At 41.0% G+C, this 20,110-nt stretch overlaps 1 protein-coding gene across 1 annotated transcript in view; it reads left to right on the plus strand.

Moving 5' to 3' along the window:
* robo3 (roundabout, axon guidance receptor, homolog 3 (Drosophila)) overlaps nt 1–20,110 on the plus strand; it is a gene marked incomplete in the record, with an annotated part of 256,141 nt that overhangs the window by 222,699 nt on the left and 13,332 nt on the right. The window contains 2 exon segments of the mRNA XM_037687648.1: nt 436–517; nt 7,378–7,546. Of these exon segments, the coding sequence (XP_037543576.1) occupies nt 436–517; nt 7,378–7,546 (251 nt within the window).

The following is a 20,110-nucleotide window of genomic DNA, read 5'->3' on the forward strand; positions in this document are numbered from 1 at the left end:
CACACACACACACACACACACACACACACACACACACACACACACACGCGCACACACACACACACACACACACACACACACAGGTTTGTTTTGCTATCTTTATGGGGCCTTTGCATTGACTTCCATTCATTTTTCATTCATTTCTATAGCCTAACCATGACCTTTATCCATAACCTAACCATTACCAGTACATACCTAACCCTAAACCTAACACATCCTCAATTCACACCTTAGTCCTAAACCTAGCCCCTAACCCACCAACGGGACTTCTTCTTATGGGGCCCGGGCTTTGGGCCCCATAAGGAGCAGTTGGTCCTCACAATGCAGCATAAGTTGGAAAAATGGGCCTCACAAAGCAGCATAAACAAGGCCACACACACACACACACACATGCATGCACAGTAAGCTAATGATGCATTATTTAATTGTTGCCAGGAAACAGATTCTGGAGTCTACACCTGCCTGGCTTCCAGCTCCAGTGGAGAGACGAGTTGGAGTGGAGTGCTTATCATCAAAGGTACAACACACCTGTGTGATTTAATCGAAGGTACAGCACACCTGTGTAATTTAATTGACGGTACAACACACCTGTTGGATTTAATTAAAGGTACAGCACACCTGTGTGATTTAATCAAAGGTAAAACACACCTGTGTGATTTAGCTACACACAAATGACACATCTTCAAACACAAAATGCCATCAACATATCAAAACATCAACCAAGGGGGAGATGAGCAAGATGAGTCAGCGATCTGGTAAGGCGGTTGGCAGCGACTGGGCTGTGAATGAGCAGGAGGTTACAGAGGGTAATTTTGGATCAGGAAGTGAGTCTGAAGAAATGGAAGAAGATAGTGGTAGAAATGTAGAAGATTGGAGTAAGGTAGCCGCTCCAAAAAGCAGGAAAAAGCGGAAAAAGCAGACATCAGCGGAAGATATGTCAAACCCAGAAAATGATGAGGAAAATGAAATAGTAACTGAGAAACAAAAAGATGAGTATAAAGTTATTATTAAATTAAATCAAGAGGGAGAATCTTTTGGTGAGTGGAACCCAATTCAACTAACCAAATTAATAAACAAACTAATAGGTGAAGTCCGAAGTGCTAAGGTTTTGCGAAGTGGTGCACTTCTTGTTCACTGCAGAGACAGCATTCAACAAAGAAAGGCCATTAAGATTAACAAAATGGAAGGGAAGAAAGTTCAGTGCAGTTCTGTTGAAAACAAAAAAATGAGTAGAGGAGTCATTAGTGGAGTCCCTTTAAAAATCTCCAATGAAGAAATACTAGAAAATATACGTGGAGCAAAAGTGAGAGAAATTAAACGTCTGAAAACAACAAGAAATGGAGAAAGATGTGATAGCTTATCAGTCTTGATCACATTTGAAGGAGAGTGTTTGCCAAGTAAAATTTTCATAGGTTATATGAGCTATGATGTAAAACAATACATTCCTCCTCCATTAAGGTGTTTTAAATTTGGACACGTAGCAGCAATCTGTAAAGGAAAACAACGATGTGGAAGATGTGCGGGTGAACATGAATATGGGAAATGTGAAAAAGAAGCAAAAATTAAATGTTGTAACTGTGGGGGAGAACACACTGCTGCTTACCGTGGATGTCAAGTCAGTAAAAGAGCAGAGGAGATCCAAAAAGTTAAACTAGCTCAAGGGATTACTTACGCTGAAGCCGTGAAAAGAATCCCAAATCAAGCAGAGAGACCAAAACCAACTGTAACACCAAACATTAAACCAAAGGCGTGTGATGGATGCTCTAAAATAGCTAATGATTCAATGATAGTGAACAAAAAGGATTTTGTACTGTTTATGGTGGAAGTGATTAATTGTTCAGCTCAAACAGTAAAGAAAACTGAAAAGATTAAAATTATCGTGAGGGCTGCAGAAAAATATCTAGATGTGAAAGACCTTGGTTGGGAAGCAGTAGAAAATATGATAGGCAAAGGAGTAACACCAGTGCAGTCAGAAGGTGGTACTTCTACATGATCATGAAAATATTTCAATGGAACGCAAGAAGTCTTATATCAAATGGACAAGATTTTAAACATTACATATCACAACTACAAGAGAAACCTCATATTATCTGTATTCAAGAAACCTGGTTAAAACCAGAGTTAGATTTTGTTTTACATGGATACACTGCAATCAGAAGAGATAGACATAATGGAAGGGGTGGAGGAATAATGACATTTGTACAAAATAATATAGGTTACAGTATAATCAATATAGGGAAAGATCATGAATACATTACTATTAAAATATGGACAGGTAAGGACAAAATAATCATTATTAATTATTATAATCCGTGTAAAGAATTAAAAACTGAAACATTGAATATAGTACGAGGACAGGAGCAGGGGAAAGTTGTATGGTGTGGAGATTTCAATGCTCACAGTAATCTTTGGGGAAGTGATCACACAGACATAAATGGTAGAAACATAGAGGAATTCATTGAAGATAACAGACTGGTGTGCATAAATAATGGAACAGGGACAAGATATAATATCACAAAGAACACAGAAACAGCAATAGATTTAACATTTACCTCAAATAACATTGCAGGAATTACACAGTGGGAAGTAATAAACAAAACAACACTTGGCAGTGACCATTATCCAATAATCATTCAAATAGGAATGGATGTTCTTAAAGGAAAACCTTTTCGAGTACCTAGGTGGCAATTTAGTAAAGCAAACTGGATACATTTTCAAGATCAGATAGAAGCAAAATGTGGAGAAATTATTAAAGAAAGTATTAGAGATGCTGAAGAATTTAATGGAAAATTAACATCATTTATTATACAGACTGCAAATAAAACAATACCTAAAAGTACAGGAGGTAGAATTAAAAAGAATGTTCCATGGTGGAATGAGGACTGCAAAAAAGCTATTAAAGAAAGGAATAAAGGATTTAAACAACTTAAAGTTCAGCATACAGTTGAAAAGTTAATATGTTATAAAAGGAAACAAGCAATCGTTAGGAGAACAATAAGAAAGGCAAAGAGAGAATACTGGCAAAAATACTGCTCTACCATAGGGAGAGAAACAAAATTATCAGATGTGTGGGGGATGATAAGGAAGATGAATGGGATAACTAAAAAATATGAAATCCCAATAATCAAACAAGAAAACACTGTTGCAATAAACAATTTAGATAAAGCAGAATTATTAGTTAAAACACTGGTTAAAATACATAGTTCTGATAATATTTCAGAGAATGTTAGGGAGTTGAGGGACAATATATTAAAAAAACATCCAAATATAGTTGACAGAAAACCAGTCAATGAAGGGAAGATGGACCTACCTATAACTTTGAATTTAAAAGAGCTCTTAGTAATACAAAACAATCATCCCCTGGAAAAGATAATATTTGTTATGATATGTTAAAACATATGGGTGATAAGTCTACTAAAGCAATATTAACTTTGTTTAATTTAATTTGGGACAGTGGTAAAATACCAGCTACATGGAAAAATTCAATCATAATACCAATATTAAAACCTGGTAAAGATCCTTCAAATCCTTCAAACTATAGACCAATTGCTTTAAACTCACAATTGGGGAAAACAATGGAAAAAATAATAACTGAAAGGCTATATTGTTATTTAGAACTTAATCAACTTTTAACACCAAATCAAAGTGGATTTAGGAAAGGGAGAAATACAATGGATTCTGTGTTATGCCTCGAATCTGAGATAAGGAAAGCACAAGCTAATAAAGAATCAGTAATTGCAGTCTTTTTTGATATTGAAAAAGCTTATGATACTGTTTGGAAAGAAGGTTTATTAATAAAACTGGAAAGACTTGGGGTAAAAGGAAAGCTATTTAATTATATAAATAATTTTTTATTTGAAAGAACGATAGAAGTGCGAGTGGGAAAGGAATTTTCGAATAAATGTAGTGTGGAGAATGGTACTCCTCAAGGTAGTGTTTGTAGCCCAGTATTATTCTTGATAATGATCAACGATATATTTGAAAAAGTAGATCCTGGAATTGGTAAATCTTTATTTGCGGATGATGGAGCTTTATGGATTTGTGGTCGTAATCTAGAATATATTAAGAATAAAATGCAAAAGGCAATCAATGAAGTGGAAATATGGTCCAATAAATGGGGTTTTAAACTTTCAACAACAAAATCTCAGGTTATCTGCTTTTCTAAAAAACATAAATCTATCTCCTTAAAATTATATGGTCAAAATCTTGAACAGGTTAAAGATATAAAATTTTTAGGCATGATATTCGATGAAAAACTAACATGGAAACAACATATAGAAAAAATAAAAATAAAATGTAAAAATGTCAATAATATATTGCGTTGTTTAACAGGAAGGGAATGGGGAGCAAGTAGAAAAGCATTAGTAAATATATATCAATCACTTATGAGATCCACAATGGACTATGGCAGCATCAGCTATTGGGCAGCAGCAGAAACTAATCTGAAGCTTCTGGATATAGAACAATCAAAAGCACTTAGAATATGCAGTGGAGCATTTAGAACATCACCAGTTTCAGCTCTTCAAGTTGAAATGGGGGAAATGCCTTTACGAATAAGAAGATTAAAACAAATGTTAGTGTACTGGATTAATATTAAAGGACATGACCAAACGCACCCAGTAAATAGTGTATTGCAAGAATGTTGGGAACATCAAAAAACAAATATTTATAGTTTTGGCTGGATAGGTAATATAAAAGCCCAACATGCAGGGTTACATGAAATAGACTTGAGTCCAACAGTTAATCACTCGTGTATTCCTCACTGGTTATATATTTATCCTTCTGTCGATTTATCGTTGCATAAACTAATAAAAAATAAAGGGAAAAATATGTCAGGAAACTTCTTAGTGCATCAATTTTTTCATAAACAATATATGGATAAACTTATAGTACTTACAGATGGATCAAAAGATCCAGAATCAGGACTAACAGGAGCAGCAGTATACATCCCAAGCCACAATATAGAGATGAAGAAAAGAACAACAAATAACTTGTCAGTCTATACAGCAGAATTATTAGCAATAATCATGGGATTAGAATCGATTGAAAAATATAAAGATCAAAAATATGTCATTGCATCTGATAGTATGGCAGCCTTATTAAGCATCAAATCAAGCAAATCAGAAAGACAAGATATAATTGACAGAATTTACCACATTCTATATAAACTTCACTTGAGGGAAATATCAGTAGATTTCGTTTGGATCCCAGCACATGTGGGAGTGGAAGGCAATGAAGGTGCAGATATTCTTACAAAACAGGCGTTAAAATCTAAAAATATAAACTATAAAATTCCATTAAGTAAAGCTGAATGTAAAATGATAATAAATAGATATGTTGGGAAGGTCTGGCAGGAAAATTGGGACATAAACGATACAGGACGACATTTATATAACATTCAGAAAAAGGTAGGATGTACAAAGAAAGCAGGAAGGAATAAGAAACTAGAAACAATAATGACCCGTATCAGAATAGGACATACAGGTCTCAATAAATCACTTAAAGTAATAGGAAAACATGCAACGGGACAATGCGACAAATGTAATCTCCCTGAAACAGTACAACATGTTTTTATGGAATGTACTGGATATGAATTCGAAAGAAGAAGTTTCCAAAAAGAAATGGATAAAATGAATATAAAATTTACAATGAATAACATTTTTAGTAGTGATGATAATAAAGTCAAAAATCAAATTATTATTTTCTTGAAACAAACAAATTTTATAGATAGAATTTAGATGAAGTATCAAGGTTAAGTAATTTCACAGAATATTTTTTTTTATTAATTAATTAATTAATTTATTTATTTATTTTTATTTATTTATTTATTTATTTATTTTTATTTATTTATTTATTTATTTTGCATGTATATCTCCTGCTCACACTCCAGCTCAGTAGGTGGCGGTAATGCACCTAACAGTTGGTATGCCAACCGCCATAAAACAATACTAGAAGAAGAAGAAGAAAACATCAACCAATCCATCCATCCATCCATCCATCCACCATCCATCTATCCATCATCATTCATCCATCCATCATCCAACCTTCCATCCATCAACCATCCATCATCATCATTCATCCATCCATCCAACTAATTCATCTATCATCCATCCATCCATCATCGTCCACCTACATCCACCCATCCATCCATTATCATCCATCCATCATCCATCCATCATCCATCCAACCAATCCATCCAACCAATCCATCCATCTATCATCCATCCAATCATCATCCATCCCTCCATCCAACCAATCCATACAACCATCATCCATTCATCCATATAGCCATCATCCTTCCATCCATCCATCAATCCAACCAATCCATCCAGCCATCCATCCATCATCCATCCATCCATATATCCATCATCCATCCAGCCATCCATCCAGCCATCATCTAGCCATCCATCCAGCCATCATCCATCCATCATTATCCATCATCCATCCATCCATCCATCCATCCAACCATCCATCCATCATCCATCCACCCAACCAATCCATCATCCATCCATCTAGCCATCCATCCATCCTTCCATCATCCATCCAGCCATCCATTATCCATTCATCCATCCATTCTTCCATCATCCATCCATCCATCCATCTTTATTATGTCTGTTAGGATTCCTAAAATTATTTCTGTCTGTTAAATGTCTGAATAACGAGAGATTTTTTTCCCTTCAAAGTCACAAGTTTACATATGTTAAGATTACTGTGCCTTTAAACAACTTGTCAAAGCCCAGATGATGATGATGTGACTTAGGAAGCTGTTGACAAGTTTATGGACAACATTTGAAAGAATTGGTAGCATACCTGTGGATGCCTTTAAAACACATTGTTTCTTGTGCAATATCAAAATAAAAAGAAATCGGCCTAGATATCAGGAATAGAACTGTCAACCACCAAAACAGCATTCAAATTCCACATGCCTGCAGGTGCCATGTTGGTTTTTGAACAAAACAAACATAATTTTGCCTTTAACTACTAGAGTCAACTATTTTTGTGTGAAAAAAATTCCATGAACTCCTAGATGTAATTTAATGAAACATTTAGAAAATGATTATTGGCTGTACACCTATTACTGGTTAACTTTTACAACCAACAGAATTAAAGATGACTGCCACAGTCAGCTGACCTTATACCACAACTAGTTTTACAGATGTTAAGATAAATTTGTGTCATTAGTAAAGTATCCTCCCCAAAGTCTGAGAGCCAAAACATTTCCCAATATCTCATAATATCATGAGATGATGTTCATAATGATTTCTACAGTTTGACCTAAAGAGTCTGGAGCAACTTTAAGACTTACTTAAAGAAAGCACAATACATATTAATACAATTGAAGAGCTTATTGTGTTTTCTTTATGTCCTTCACATTCAGAGAGCACTGACCCGTTTGTTGCTCAGGCCACAGAACCCTTTCAGCTGCCAGGTCCACCACACAAACCTATTGTCACAGATGTCTCGAAGAACAGCGTCTCTCTGACCTGGCAACCCAACGCTCATGAAGGTGGAGCAGCTGTCACCTCCTACATCATCGAGGCTTTCAGGTGAGCCACACAAAACTAGAATTACTGAAGTTTAGTCACTTACACTCCAGTCAGGGAGCCTTCACTCATTTGATTTCTGTTCTGGATCTAAACTGGTTCTAATTAGCAACCTGTTTGGTTTTTCATAGAAAGCCAACTCAGAGAAAGGTCATTATGTTACATTATTTTCAACCAGTAAATAGTTGATCTTCCCTTTGTTGGATTCTGAGTTTCTGGATAGAATCAAAGTGCAGAGAAAAATGTATTTCCACAGATCACGGGGTTGTGTCATTATATCTGCAAACAAATAAAGATTGTTTCAAACCAGTTAGTGTTTCTAAATGCTTCTATCAGAGCTGCAAGTTACACACTGTGTTTTCACAAGATCTCAACACAAGCCGGTAAATGGACTGTACTTATACATAGGCCTGTTGCAATAAACAATAAATCAATTAATCACATGATAAATATAAATGATCAACCTCATTTTCATTTATCAGCTTTATTGTTTCTTTGTGTCTCTTTCTACTGAAGACACTGGATGACAAAAGGCTCAACTCTGGTACTCTTCACTAACCCCTCCCTTTCTTTTTTCTCTCATTTAAAAAAAATCAATTTTAACGATCCAAAATCGCATTTTTTGATTGTTAAAAGCAGCTAAGCTGAGAAGCTAAGCTACAAGCTAAGCTAACAGGCTGACCTCAGGAAAAACCTCTGTCTCGTCAAAGCTCCAAAATTCATGGTTGAAGCTGTGCCTTCATGTAAAAAGTTGTTTTTCTTTGCAAAAAGACGCTGAGGACTTATTTAATGATTTGTAATTTTTTTTTATTAAAAGCTTTGTGTGAAAATGCTATGATAAAGAGCTCAAACCACTTCTTTTTCTTCGTTTAATTTATTGGCGGATTGCAAGCAACTATTAGGTGCATACCGCCACCTACTGAGCATGAGTGTGCAATTCCAGGCCACTTTCCCTAAATCCTACCTATAATATTGATGTTTTTTAAGTAAATAATCAGTTTTTTCCGTACATCCCTTATCTTGTCTTTATCCCCTTCATTCCCTAATAATCCTTCCAAATTCCATACTCTTCCTACCTCTTCAACTTTTCTTTTCAGTTTATCCCTTTCCTCATAATATTTAAAACATTTCATTAATACATGGTCAACATTTTCTATTTCCCCACATTCTTTACATTTATTATCAGTCCTTTTCCCCATCATATACATGTTGTCATTGAGAAAAGTATGACCCACCCTTAATCTCACAAAGATTATGTCATTTCTCCTTTGTTTGTCTCTAATATTCTGCATTGTAACTGATTTCTGTATTCTGTAGTGTCTTCTTCCTTTACTATCTTCATCCCAACTCCTTTGCCAGTCCTCCATCCCTTGTTTTTTAATCATTGACTTACCCTCTCCTTTCCCATATGAAATCTGAGTTATTGATTCTCTGGTAAGCGCTGATTTGGCAAGCTTGTCTGCCCGTTCATTTCCTTCTACCCCTACATGTGCAGGAACCCAACAAAATTGCACATCTATACCTCCTCTTTACAATCTAAACAAAGAATGTTGAATTTCTAACATGAGATCCTTCCTACTGTCACCATATGCTTGAATACTGTCTAAAACTCGTATTGAGTCTGTGAAAATTGCTATTCTATCAGGTCTGACTTCTTCAATCCATTGTAAACTAAAAATAACCGCCATCATCTCTGCTGTATATACTGATAATTGATCTGAAATTCTCTTGACTATACTTATTTCGAATTCTGGAACGAAGACCCCCTATTCCCACTCTTCCTTTTGTGTTTCTAGATCCATCAGTAAATACATGTAGATAATTATAGTACGTTTCTTTAATATATTTACTGGATTTTCTTCCTATGTCTGTACCGTTACGTTCTCGTTTCCATTCAAGCAATTTTATGTCTACATTACTTTCAGGAAACAGCCAGGGTGGAGTAATACTTATCGGGTTACTCCGAGCAAAGTCTATATTTTGTAGTCCATATGTTTCAGCAAGTTTGTTTATTTTCCATCCAAATCCTCTTCTGTGAAATGTGTTGCATTCCCAACAGTCCTGGATAGTCATTGCTGCTGGGTTTATTTCATCCTTTCTTTTGAGTTTAGTCCAATAAGATAATGACAATTTAATTCTTCTTATTTCCAATGGAGTTTCACCTGATTCTATCAGAATAGCTTTAATGGAAGTGGTTTTAATTGCTCCTATGCATATCCGTAGGGCTCTGGATTGTAGTCTATCCAAACTATTCAGTTTAGTTGTTGTTGCAGCTCCATAGACTATACTTCCATAATCAATTGTAGATCTCATTAGTGCTCTATATAGCTTCAGTAGAGAAGATTTTTCAGCACCCCAATTATTTCCAGCTATTGCTTTAAGTAAATTAATTACTTTCTTACATTTTGTTTCAGTCTGTTTCAAATGATCCTGCCATGTATACTTATTATCTAACCAGACACCTAAATGCAGTCACCTGTTTCATTGGTTTTCCATACGATAATAAGTGATCAATAAGAAAATTATTTTTATTAGTAGTCACTATATATCCTGATGCATGCTCAATAATCCAGGTAGAAAAATCCAAAAAAGTTCAATCTGGTCCTCTGGACATTCAAAAAAAAAATATATATAGAAACGTTTCTTCTCTCATCCAAGAGACTTCCTCAGTCTGAGGTGCTGTTTTCAGCTCAGTCTCTTAAATAGCACCTTCTCAGAGTGGATCAACCAGTTTGCTGCTGACAACCAAAACCAGCTGATCACATGGTCAAGAAGGACCATCAGCCTAACAATGGATCATTAGCACACTGATGGCTGTTTATTATTCACAGGGGGCTGAGTGATACTAGCAATCACAGCATTATAAGAGGGGGACAGTTGAACCCGGAGGCCTCCACCCCTGTTTAATGATGGACGATTTCTTTTCAAAAAGATGGCCTCCTTTACTCCTCTCTCAAACCTCGTTCCTGTCTGTCCAGGAGGTGAACATCTTCATCCTTGAAAGAGTGACCACTGGCCTGGAGATGAGTGTAGACCGCAGAATCCTGGCCTGATGATGTTGATCTTCTGTGCTGGGCCATCCTTTTGGCCAGTGGCTGTTTAGTTTCCCCGATGTAAGACTGATCACAGCTCTCCTGACACTGAACAGCATACACAATATTACTCTGTTTGTGCCGGGGGACTGGATCTTTGGGATGAACCAGTCTTTGCCGTAATGTATTTTGGGGTTTAAAAGCCACTGGGACGTTATGTTTAGAAAATAAACGTCTCAGTTTCTCTGATACTCCCTCAACATACGGAATGACCACTGGTCTGGGTCTGGGTTCCTCCTTTTCACCTGATGGCTGACTGGAGTCCTGTTTGGGTTTCTTCTCTGCTTTCAGGAAGGCCCAGTTAATATATCCACATTGCTCTAGAGCCTGTTTTGTGTAGGATTTCTCCTTCTGCCTGGCTCCCGAGTTAGTGGGAATGCTGTCTGCTCTGTGATACAGAGTCCTGATGACTCCTAACTTGGGCTCCAAAGGGTGAAGGGAGTCAAACTGCAAATACTGGTCTGTGTGGGTGGGTTTGCGGTACACCTCGGTTTGCAAATGTCCTCTATCAAAGACTGAGACCTCACAGGCTTTCTTGGACTGTAGCCTGGAACTAAAATCATCGGTCAGCGGGCACCGGGCAAGCAAGATCCTTCAGAAGGCACAGACCCAGCTGCTGAATGAACGGGTGAGACAGCCCAATTTTACTATTGAGGCCTTGAAGGCCAAAGAAGAGCACATTAAACAGAAACTAACTATGTGTCTAGATCTAAAAAAGTTAAATCTGGTCCTCTGGACATTCAAAAAAACAAAACAAAGCAAAACAACAACAAAAAAAATGTAGAAACGTTTCGTCTCTCATCCGAGAGACTTCCTCAGTCTGAAGTGCTGTATTCAGCTCAGTCTCTTAAATAGCACCTTCTCAGAGTGGATCAACCAGTTTTGCTGCTGACAACCAAAACCAGCTGATCACATGCTCAAGAAGGACCATCAGCCTAACAATGGATCATTAGCACCTGATGTCTGTTTACTATTCACAGAGGGCTGAGTGATACTAGCAATCACAGCATTGTAAGAGGGGGACAATTGAACACGTAGGCCTCCACCCCTGTTTAACGATGGACAATTTCTTTTCACAAAGATGTCCTCCTTTACTCCTCTCTCAAACCATCGTTCCTCTCTATCCAGGATGTGCACATCTTCATCCCTGAAAAAGTGACCGCTGGCCTGGAGATGAGTGTAGACCGCAGAGTCCTGGCCTGATGGTGTTGCTCTTCTGTGCTGGGCCATCCTTTTGGCCAGTGGCTGTTTTGTTTCCCTGATGTAAGACTGATCACAGCCCTCCTGACACTGAACAGCATACACAACATTACTCTTGTTTGTGCCGGGGGACTGGACACTGAACAGCATACACAACATTACTCTTGTTTGTGCCGGGGGACTGGATCTTTGGGATGAACCAGTCTTTGCCGTAATGTATTTTGGGGTTTAAAAGCCACTGGGACGTTATGTTTAGAAAATAAACGTCTTAGTTTCTCTGATACTCCCGCAACATATGGAATGACCACTGGTCTGGGTCTGGGTTCCTCCTTTTCACCTGATGGCTGGCTGGAGCCCTGTTTGGGTTTCTTCTCTGCTTTCAGGAATGCCCAGTTATGATATCTACATTACTCTAGAGCCTGTCTTGTGTGGGATTTCTCCTTCTGCCTGGCTCCTGAGTTAGTGGGGACACTGTCTGCTCTGTGGTACAGAGTCCTGATGACTCCTAGCTTGTGCTCCAAAGGCTGATGGGAGTCAAACTGCAAATACTGGTCTGTGTGGGTGGGTTTGTGGTACACATGGTATACATTTGTTTAGTTTCCCCAATGTAAGACTGATCATGAAATGATCTGAAATGTTTGCAAATGTCCTCTATCAGAGACTGAGACCTCACAGTCCAAGAAAGCCAGCCTGCCAATTTTTTACATCTTCTCATGTGAACTTGATATATTTATCCACAGAGCTGATGTGATCAGTGAAATATTGGACTTCCTGATACTTAATTTTAACCCAGGTGTCATCAACAAACCTGAACCAATGACTTGGTGTTGTCCTGGAAAAGGACGTCAAGGCTCTTTTCTACCTCCTCCATGTACAGGTTGGCCACAATAGGAGAAACTGGAGACCCCATAGCACACCCATGTTTCTGCCTATAATATTGCTCCCCATATGTGAAGTAGGTTGACTGTAGGCACAGTTTCAAGAGTTGACACAGTTGCTCTGTGGAAAGCGTGGTCCTGCTGCTCAGAGTGGTATCTGATTTTAATCTTAAACTGACCACTTCTACTGCATCATCAACAGGAATGCACGTAAAGAGTGATGTGACATCAAAAGAGACCATTGTTTCATCAGTCTCCATGATGACATCCCTCACCTTATCCACAAAGTCCATGGTGTTCTGTATGTGGTGTTCTGAGCTGCCAACTAAAAGGATGAGTACAGACGCCAGATATGTGCAAACATTGTACGTGACAGAGTTATTCATGCTGTCAACAGTGGTGGGATGTAACTAAGTACAAATACTTTGTTACTGTACTTAAGTACATTTTTCATGTATCTGTACTTTACTTAAGTAGAGTTAAATGTGGATACTTTATACTTTTACTCCTCTACATTTTACATCAAGTATCTGTACTTTCTACTACACTACATTTCTATAATGCGTTGCATTACAAGTTACATTCATGTTGCAGCTTTTTGATTTGTTTGTTACTTTGAAAGTAACCAACGGTGAGAGGGGAGTTGGTCCATTGAATCACTGCAAAGTGTGCAGGTAACGTTAGGCTCGCCTTCAAGAAGAGCTGGGCCAATGACATATATTCTAGTATATATGTCACTGAGCTGGGTGCACCCGCAGCACCGATAACCCACTCAAAATGTATTCCACCGCAAGAGAGTCAGCCAGAAGATATGTGCCACCCATGGCCTTATTGAAAGACTGCTTAGTACAACAGGACAGCTTGTCTATCCCAAAAGAGCCAGATTGAACTCAAAAATCTTTGAAAACCAACTTCTTGTGAACTTGAACAAGAAATGATTGCTGCAATATTAAAATGTGTCAGTTCATGGGATGTTAGGAGACAAGAGATGTCTCCAAATGGTTCGACATTCAGGTCCAAGTTTTAAAAATGGTGTCAGGAAGTTAAAATATTGTTCAATATTGACCCATTACAAGGTTGAATAGACAGTATTTTAACTAGAGTTGATGACAAACTGGAGTTGAAATATCAGTGGAAATGATCAGAGCCTATTCCTTTGTTAGTTGTGTCTAATGCTTCTTTTGTTCAGGCAGACAACTTTTACTTAAATGTGTTTACTGCAGTTAAAATGACACATTGGTTTTGTGGTTTTGCTTTGTGTTCAATAAAAACTTTCAAAGGTAAAATCATTCCTCTTTCTTATTTTGCTTAATGGCATTTAACTCTGCATGTCATCCCTGAAATTCTGACACACAGAATCACAAGTCCAAGTGTGAACTGTGTCACAGAGTAAACACAATAAAAACGTATTATCTACAGCATTGTTCATTAAAATGGCTCAACACTATTAATGTATTACAGAAAATATACATACGGTAGGCAGACTTAAAGATACATAGACCGTTGCATTATGTAATTAGGAAGTACTTTTACTTTTAATACTTTAAGTATTTTAAAAGCAAGTACTTTTTTACCTTTACTTAAGTAAAAATGTTAATGTGGTACTTCTACTTTTACTAGAGTACATTTTTGTCTGTTTATTTGTACTTTTACTTAAGTACAGTGTTTGAGTACTTTCTCCACCACTGGCTGTCAATTGGTCTTAAAGGTATTCCTTGTTTGTTAATTTTATGTAAACCATACAGACTAGGTGTGGCCTCCCCTTGGTACAGTCTGTGGTACAGAATACGATCAATAGCCTTGTCCTGCTCCAAATTTTCAGGCAATCTATCAACTTCTTCTTGTTGCCACTTCCTGGATCTCTTTTCAGTGGCTCATAAGTGGTTCCCTTTCGGTCGGTACACTCGGTACAACACATTAGTATGGGGATTGCGCCCTCGCGAGACCAACCTGAAGAAGTTTCTTTCAACACGCCTGTCAAGGCAAATGACACTGCTGCATATACAGGAGGCCCCGCCCTCCTGGCCTATAAATATGCAGCCAGTTCTCATTTCCCTAATCTTTTTGCACTTCACCTCGCTTTAACCTGATTGCAGGTCCCCTGTACGTGACTCAACTGCCCGACTGGAGGTGAGCTCGCTCCCTACCTAGGGCGTCACTACAAGGGTCTGATCCTGCTTACTGCCCGTTTAGCCCAGCTAACGATCACCTTTTCTGCTTGCTGTTTTTTCTAGCCTGTTTAGCTTGCTAACGGGTCTGGGCCACTCTTCCCCGTTTAGCCTTACAGCTAAGGAGGAAAAGTCTAGAACAGCACAGCTAACTTTCTGCCTGTTTAGCTTGCTAACCGGTAGAAGTTTACTCTCCTTCTCTGTTGCTAACATGGCGCCGGAAAAGAGCAAGAGAAAAATCAAAGCCTCTAGCATAGCTAGCAAGGCGAGAAGCCCAGGTTCACGTCCGCGTCCAAGCGCATGTGGATTTTTTCTTTTGGAAGCAGACACCCACGAAGCTTGCCCGGTGTGTCTCGGCATGTTGCATGCTAAGGCGGAACTTGCTAACCCGGAGTCATGTGCGCATTGTAGCGACTCCGAAAATCGACCCTGGAGAAGCGCATGGAATTCCTGACAAAAACGTTAGGAAATTCAACCGCAGCAAGAGACCCGCTGTTGTCTGAGGCTCTCAGACCAACCACAGAGCTGGAGTCTGATGAGATGGAGGACAGCACCACGGCATTGTCTTGGGGTGAGCAGATGTATGGGCTGCTTCCCATGGATGACACAGATGAAAACCTGGTCAAGTTCGACATGCAGGACTTGTTGCTGGTGGACGAGATCTCTCTGACAGCCTCAGGTGGCCTCTCTGAGGATGAAGCAGGTGCGGATGAGGAAGCAGAGGAGTTTTCACAAGAAACCGCGGTGGCACCTGTTGAAGCGGATGGATCCACGCCAGCCCTGTTTGAGCTGTGCTGCAGAGCGGCCGAGTCTCTTAAGGTGCCTTGGCCCGCTCCCCCACCTCGACAGCTCCAGACAAGACTTGCTGGTAATTATTTTCTCCCAAGACAAAAGACCTAGGTGAGGCACAAATTACCTGTGTTTCCAGATTTTTTAACGGAACTCACATGGTCCTGGGCGTCCCCTAAGGCTCCGTTATCCCTGCCTTTCTCTCAGTTTTTGGACTTGGAGAACATGGAGCCAGCTGGTCTGTCACACATCCCACCCATGGATGAAAAACTGGCGGCCCACTTGGCACCCAAAGCGAACACATCAGCCGGCAAACCCACGCTCCCCAGCAAATGGTGCCGGTCCTCAGCAACACAGCTGGAAAAAAATCTACCGCGCGCAGGGTCTCACTGCACGTGCACTCAATACGGCCTCGATGCTGCAGGCGTATCAGGCTGAAAAGCTGCAGGAGCTGCAGGAAGCTTTACAATCAAGGAGGAACGTCGCAGAACCGCTGGACGAGGTCCGCAGGACAGCAGATTTTATCCTCCGGCTGTCGGGCACCGTAACTATTGCCCTGGGAAAAAGCATGGCGGAAGCGGTTGTCGCTCAGCGACACTTGTGGCTCACTCTCGCCGAGCTGCCAGAAAGCCAGCGCTCCGTTTTTCTCCAGCAGGCCGTCGAACCCTCAGGACTGTTTGGAGAAGCTTTGGAAAAGATCCAGAACCGCTGCGATCAAAGAAGGAAGCGGGAGGAGGCTCTGCGGCTGGGCATGCCGAGACGTCATTACTCCCAGCCCAGGGACCCCAGCGGCCACAGGAGCACGCCTCTGCGACAACATTCTCTTCCTCGTCGCCCTGCACATAAGAGACCTTGACTGGAGACCGAACTGCGGGGGACGTTCCCTGCTGATCAGCGAGGACGTCCACCACCTAGACAACAAGCATGGTCCAAACACCGTTTTGTCCCGAGACAAACGAAGGCGTCAAAATCTTCATCAGCAGTGAGGGAGAGGAAACAGCAGTCAGCCTAGCTCTGCAGCTGTTTTCAGAACAATCAGAGCCTCTCCACCCACAGGGAAAACGGAGAGCCTCTCAGATTCAGTCTGCGACGGAGTTAAAAAAACCCAGATTAAGCGGACAAAAATGTTTAGGGGCTCATATTTGTCATCCCTCTGTTTGTGCAATGAAGAAAAAATGTCATCATCAAGCACCAACATTAATAAAAGCATGTTGTGTTCACACTGTTTTGTCTCAAGATTCAGAAATAAAGGGCGATGTCGTCCCTTTTTTCACAAACCAAACTTCAAACATAAAGGAGACGGAGCTCCGGCTGACGGAGTTAAACTCTCCTCCTCGTTTAAATCTGTGTCCAGCAGAGGGCGTAGCGAGCCCACAAACAAACATGCCGTTCAGGCTCTCTTCAAACGGGAGAGCATGGCGCGCATGCGCTCCATCGCAATGGATCATGGGAACTGTAGTCCGAGGTTACAAATTGCAATTCAGCAAGCCTCCTCTACCGTTCAGAGGGACTGTAATGTCAAAAATACAGCCAGATCTCGCTTCAACCCTGAAAAAGGAGATTTGTTCACTCCTAGAAAAAGGGGCAATAAGAATTGTTCCCCCTCAGGACACAAACAGCGGTTTTTACAGTCGCTATTTTGTAATTCCGAAAAAGGACAAAGGTCTCCGTCCAATATTGGATCTGAGACGGTTAAACAGGAGACTGAGATCATTCAAGTTCAGAATGCTGACTCTGCGCCAAGTAATGCAATCTGTGCGTCCAGGGGATTGGTTCACGTCAGTCGATTTAAAAGACGCTTACTTTCACATATCAATCCTACCAAAACACAGAAAGTTTCTGCGTTTTGCATTTGAGAATACGGCGTACGAATATCAGGTCCTGCCATTCGGACTGTCTCTGGCTCCTCGAGTATTTACAAAATGCCTCGAGGCAGCATTGACACCGATCAGGAGTCAAGGAGTCCGAACACTAGACTACCCGGACGATTTATTAATTTTAGCGGACTCACCCCATCAAGCCAGAGCTCACACAGCTCTGCTGATGTCACTCCTGCAGTCTCTGGGTTTTGTGATAAACAGAGAGAAAAGTCAGCTGGTCCCCAGTCAGAAGATCTGTTATCTGGGTCTCGAGCTGGATTCTGTAAGAAATTACGCATGGTTATCCCAGTGGAGGATAACAGCATTCCATCAGTGTTTAGCTCTTTTTCAGCGCGATCGTGTGTTAACGATCAAGCACTGCCAGCGCCTCTTAGGATTTATGGCCTCTATGATATCAGCAGTCCCGCTCGGTCTGCTACAGATGAGGAGGTTTCAACGCTGGGTCCACATGAAACAGAACCAAGCCCCCCCGCAGCAAAATCGGGTGAGGATCTCTCCATCCTGCCTGCGGGCGCTCATGCCTTGGAGAAACACAGCATTTCTCAACAGAGGGGTTCCCCTGGGTCGGGTTTTATCTCGTGTGTTAGTCACAACAGACGTGTCAAAGTTCGGCTGGGGAGGAATATGCAAAAACAGACACACCAGCGGTGTTTGGTCTCAGAAACAGAGCCAATTACATATAAATCAGTTGGAGATGAGGGCAGTTTTTCTCTCTTTAAAACATTTCAGCAAAATGGGGCTGATTCCACATCAACATGTGTTGGTGTGCAGCGACAACAGCTGTGTAGTTGCTCACATAAACAGACAAGGAGGCACACGTTCACTGCCCCTCCTCCGCCTGACATACAAGCTGTTACTATGGTGCAGCACACGTCTGTTGTCACTCAGAGCAACTCACGTCCCGGGAGTGCTGAATCACGGAGCGGACGCGCTCTCCAGAGGTGTCCCACTGGCGAGAGAATGGCGCCTTCACCCGGAGGTGGTGCAACAGATTTGGGATCGCTTCGGCACGGCCGACGTAGATCTGTTCGCCTCCAGAGAAAACGCGCACTGTCCTATGTTTTTCTCCATACGGGACGTGAGCGCGCCTCTCGGAGCAGACGCGCTGGCACACAGCTGGCCAGCAAAACGCCTTTACGCATTTCCACCGGTGGCGCTAATACAGCCCACTCTGGACCGCATGCGCAAAGAGGCTTTCACTCTGATCTTAGTAGCTCCCAGATGGACCAAGAAAGTCTGGTTTGCAGAAATAATGTCACTGCTGGAAGGAGAACCATGGCACCTTCCTGTGCGCAAAGATCTCTTAAGTCAGGCTCACGGCCAAATTTGGCATCCCCACCCAGAAATCTGGAACCTGTGGGTCTGGCCCCTGAGAGGGAGAAATTAATAGCCTCTGGTCTTCCTAGTAATGTGGTGGACACTATCCAGTGTGCTAGAGCAGGCTCCACACAGACCTTATACACACTTAAATGGCGTATTTTCGATGCCTGGTGTCAAGAGAGAAACATTGTTTCTTTCCTCAGCACCATAACAGATGTTCTTACATTCTTACAGGACTTGTTAGAGAAAGGTCGCTCTTTTTCTACAATCAAAGTCTATTTATCTGCTATTTCTGCTTGTCATAATGGATGGGAAGGAAAATCACCTGGCTCCCATCCTCTCGTGATTCGGTTCATGAAAGGGGCGCTGCGTAAAAGGCCACCGCGCAGAACACTGGCACCACAGTGGGACCTGTTGCTGGTTTTAGATGTGCTATGTGATTCTCCTTTCGAACCATTAGAGCAGATCAATATGAACGTTGTCCTATAAAACAGCTCTTCTTCTGGCTCTGTGCTCAGCAAAACGTGTGAGTGACATCCACGCGCTTTCGGTTTACCGTTTGTGTACCCAATTTGCATATGATGGTTCCAAGGTGACGTTACGCCCCAACCCGGCCTACGTCTCTAAAGTGCCATCTTTATCATATAAGAGCCTTTCTTTTGAACTGTCGGCTTTCCCACCGCCGCCTGTGTTAACTGCAGAGCAGAGGCGCATGAACGCTCTGCCCTGTGCGCGCACTGCGCGTTTATATTGAACGGACAAAAAGCTGGTGCAAAACTGATCAGCTGTTTGTGTGTTTTGCTAACCCCGTGGCAGGAAAAGCTCTGTCTAAACAACGCCTCTCTCACTGGGTTGTAGAGGCTATTTCTCGAGCCTATATCAGTAAGGGTAAACATGCACCCAGCAGCGTGCATGCGCACTCAACCAGAGGTATGGCCACTTCATGGGCACTATTTAAAGGAATCCCAGTGGCAGACATATGCTCGGCCGCCAACTGGGCATCTCCTCATACATTCATAAAATTCTACAGTTTGGATGTAACAACTTGTGACGTCACACAGGCTGTCCTTTCAGCACAGAAGAGATGAGCACCCTCCCACTTGTCAGGACTTTGTTGTCAAAGCTTTTTCTGCATTTGCATTTTTGGGGCGTGAGGGTAGGTCCCCATACTAATGTGTTGTACTGAGTGTACTGACCGAAAGGGAACTGGAGGTTATGAATATAACCAATGTTCCCTGAG

The sequence above is a fragment of the Nematolebias whitei genome, chromosome 14 (genome assembly GCF_014905685.2).
Source record: "Nematolebias whitei isolate Nwh7 chromosome 14, NemWhi1, whole genome shotgun sequence".
NCBI classification, from domain to species: domain Eukaryota; kingdom Metazoa; phylum Chordata; class Actinopteri; order Cyprinodontiformes; family Rivulidae; genus Nematolebias; species Nematolebias whitei.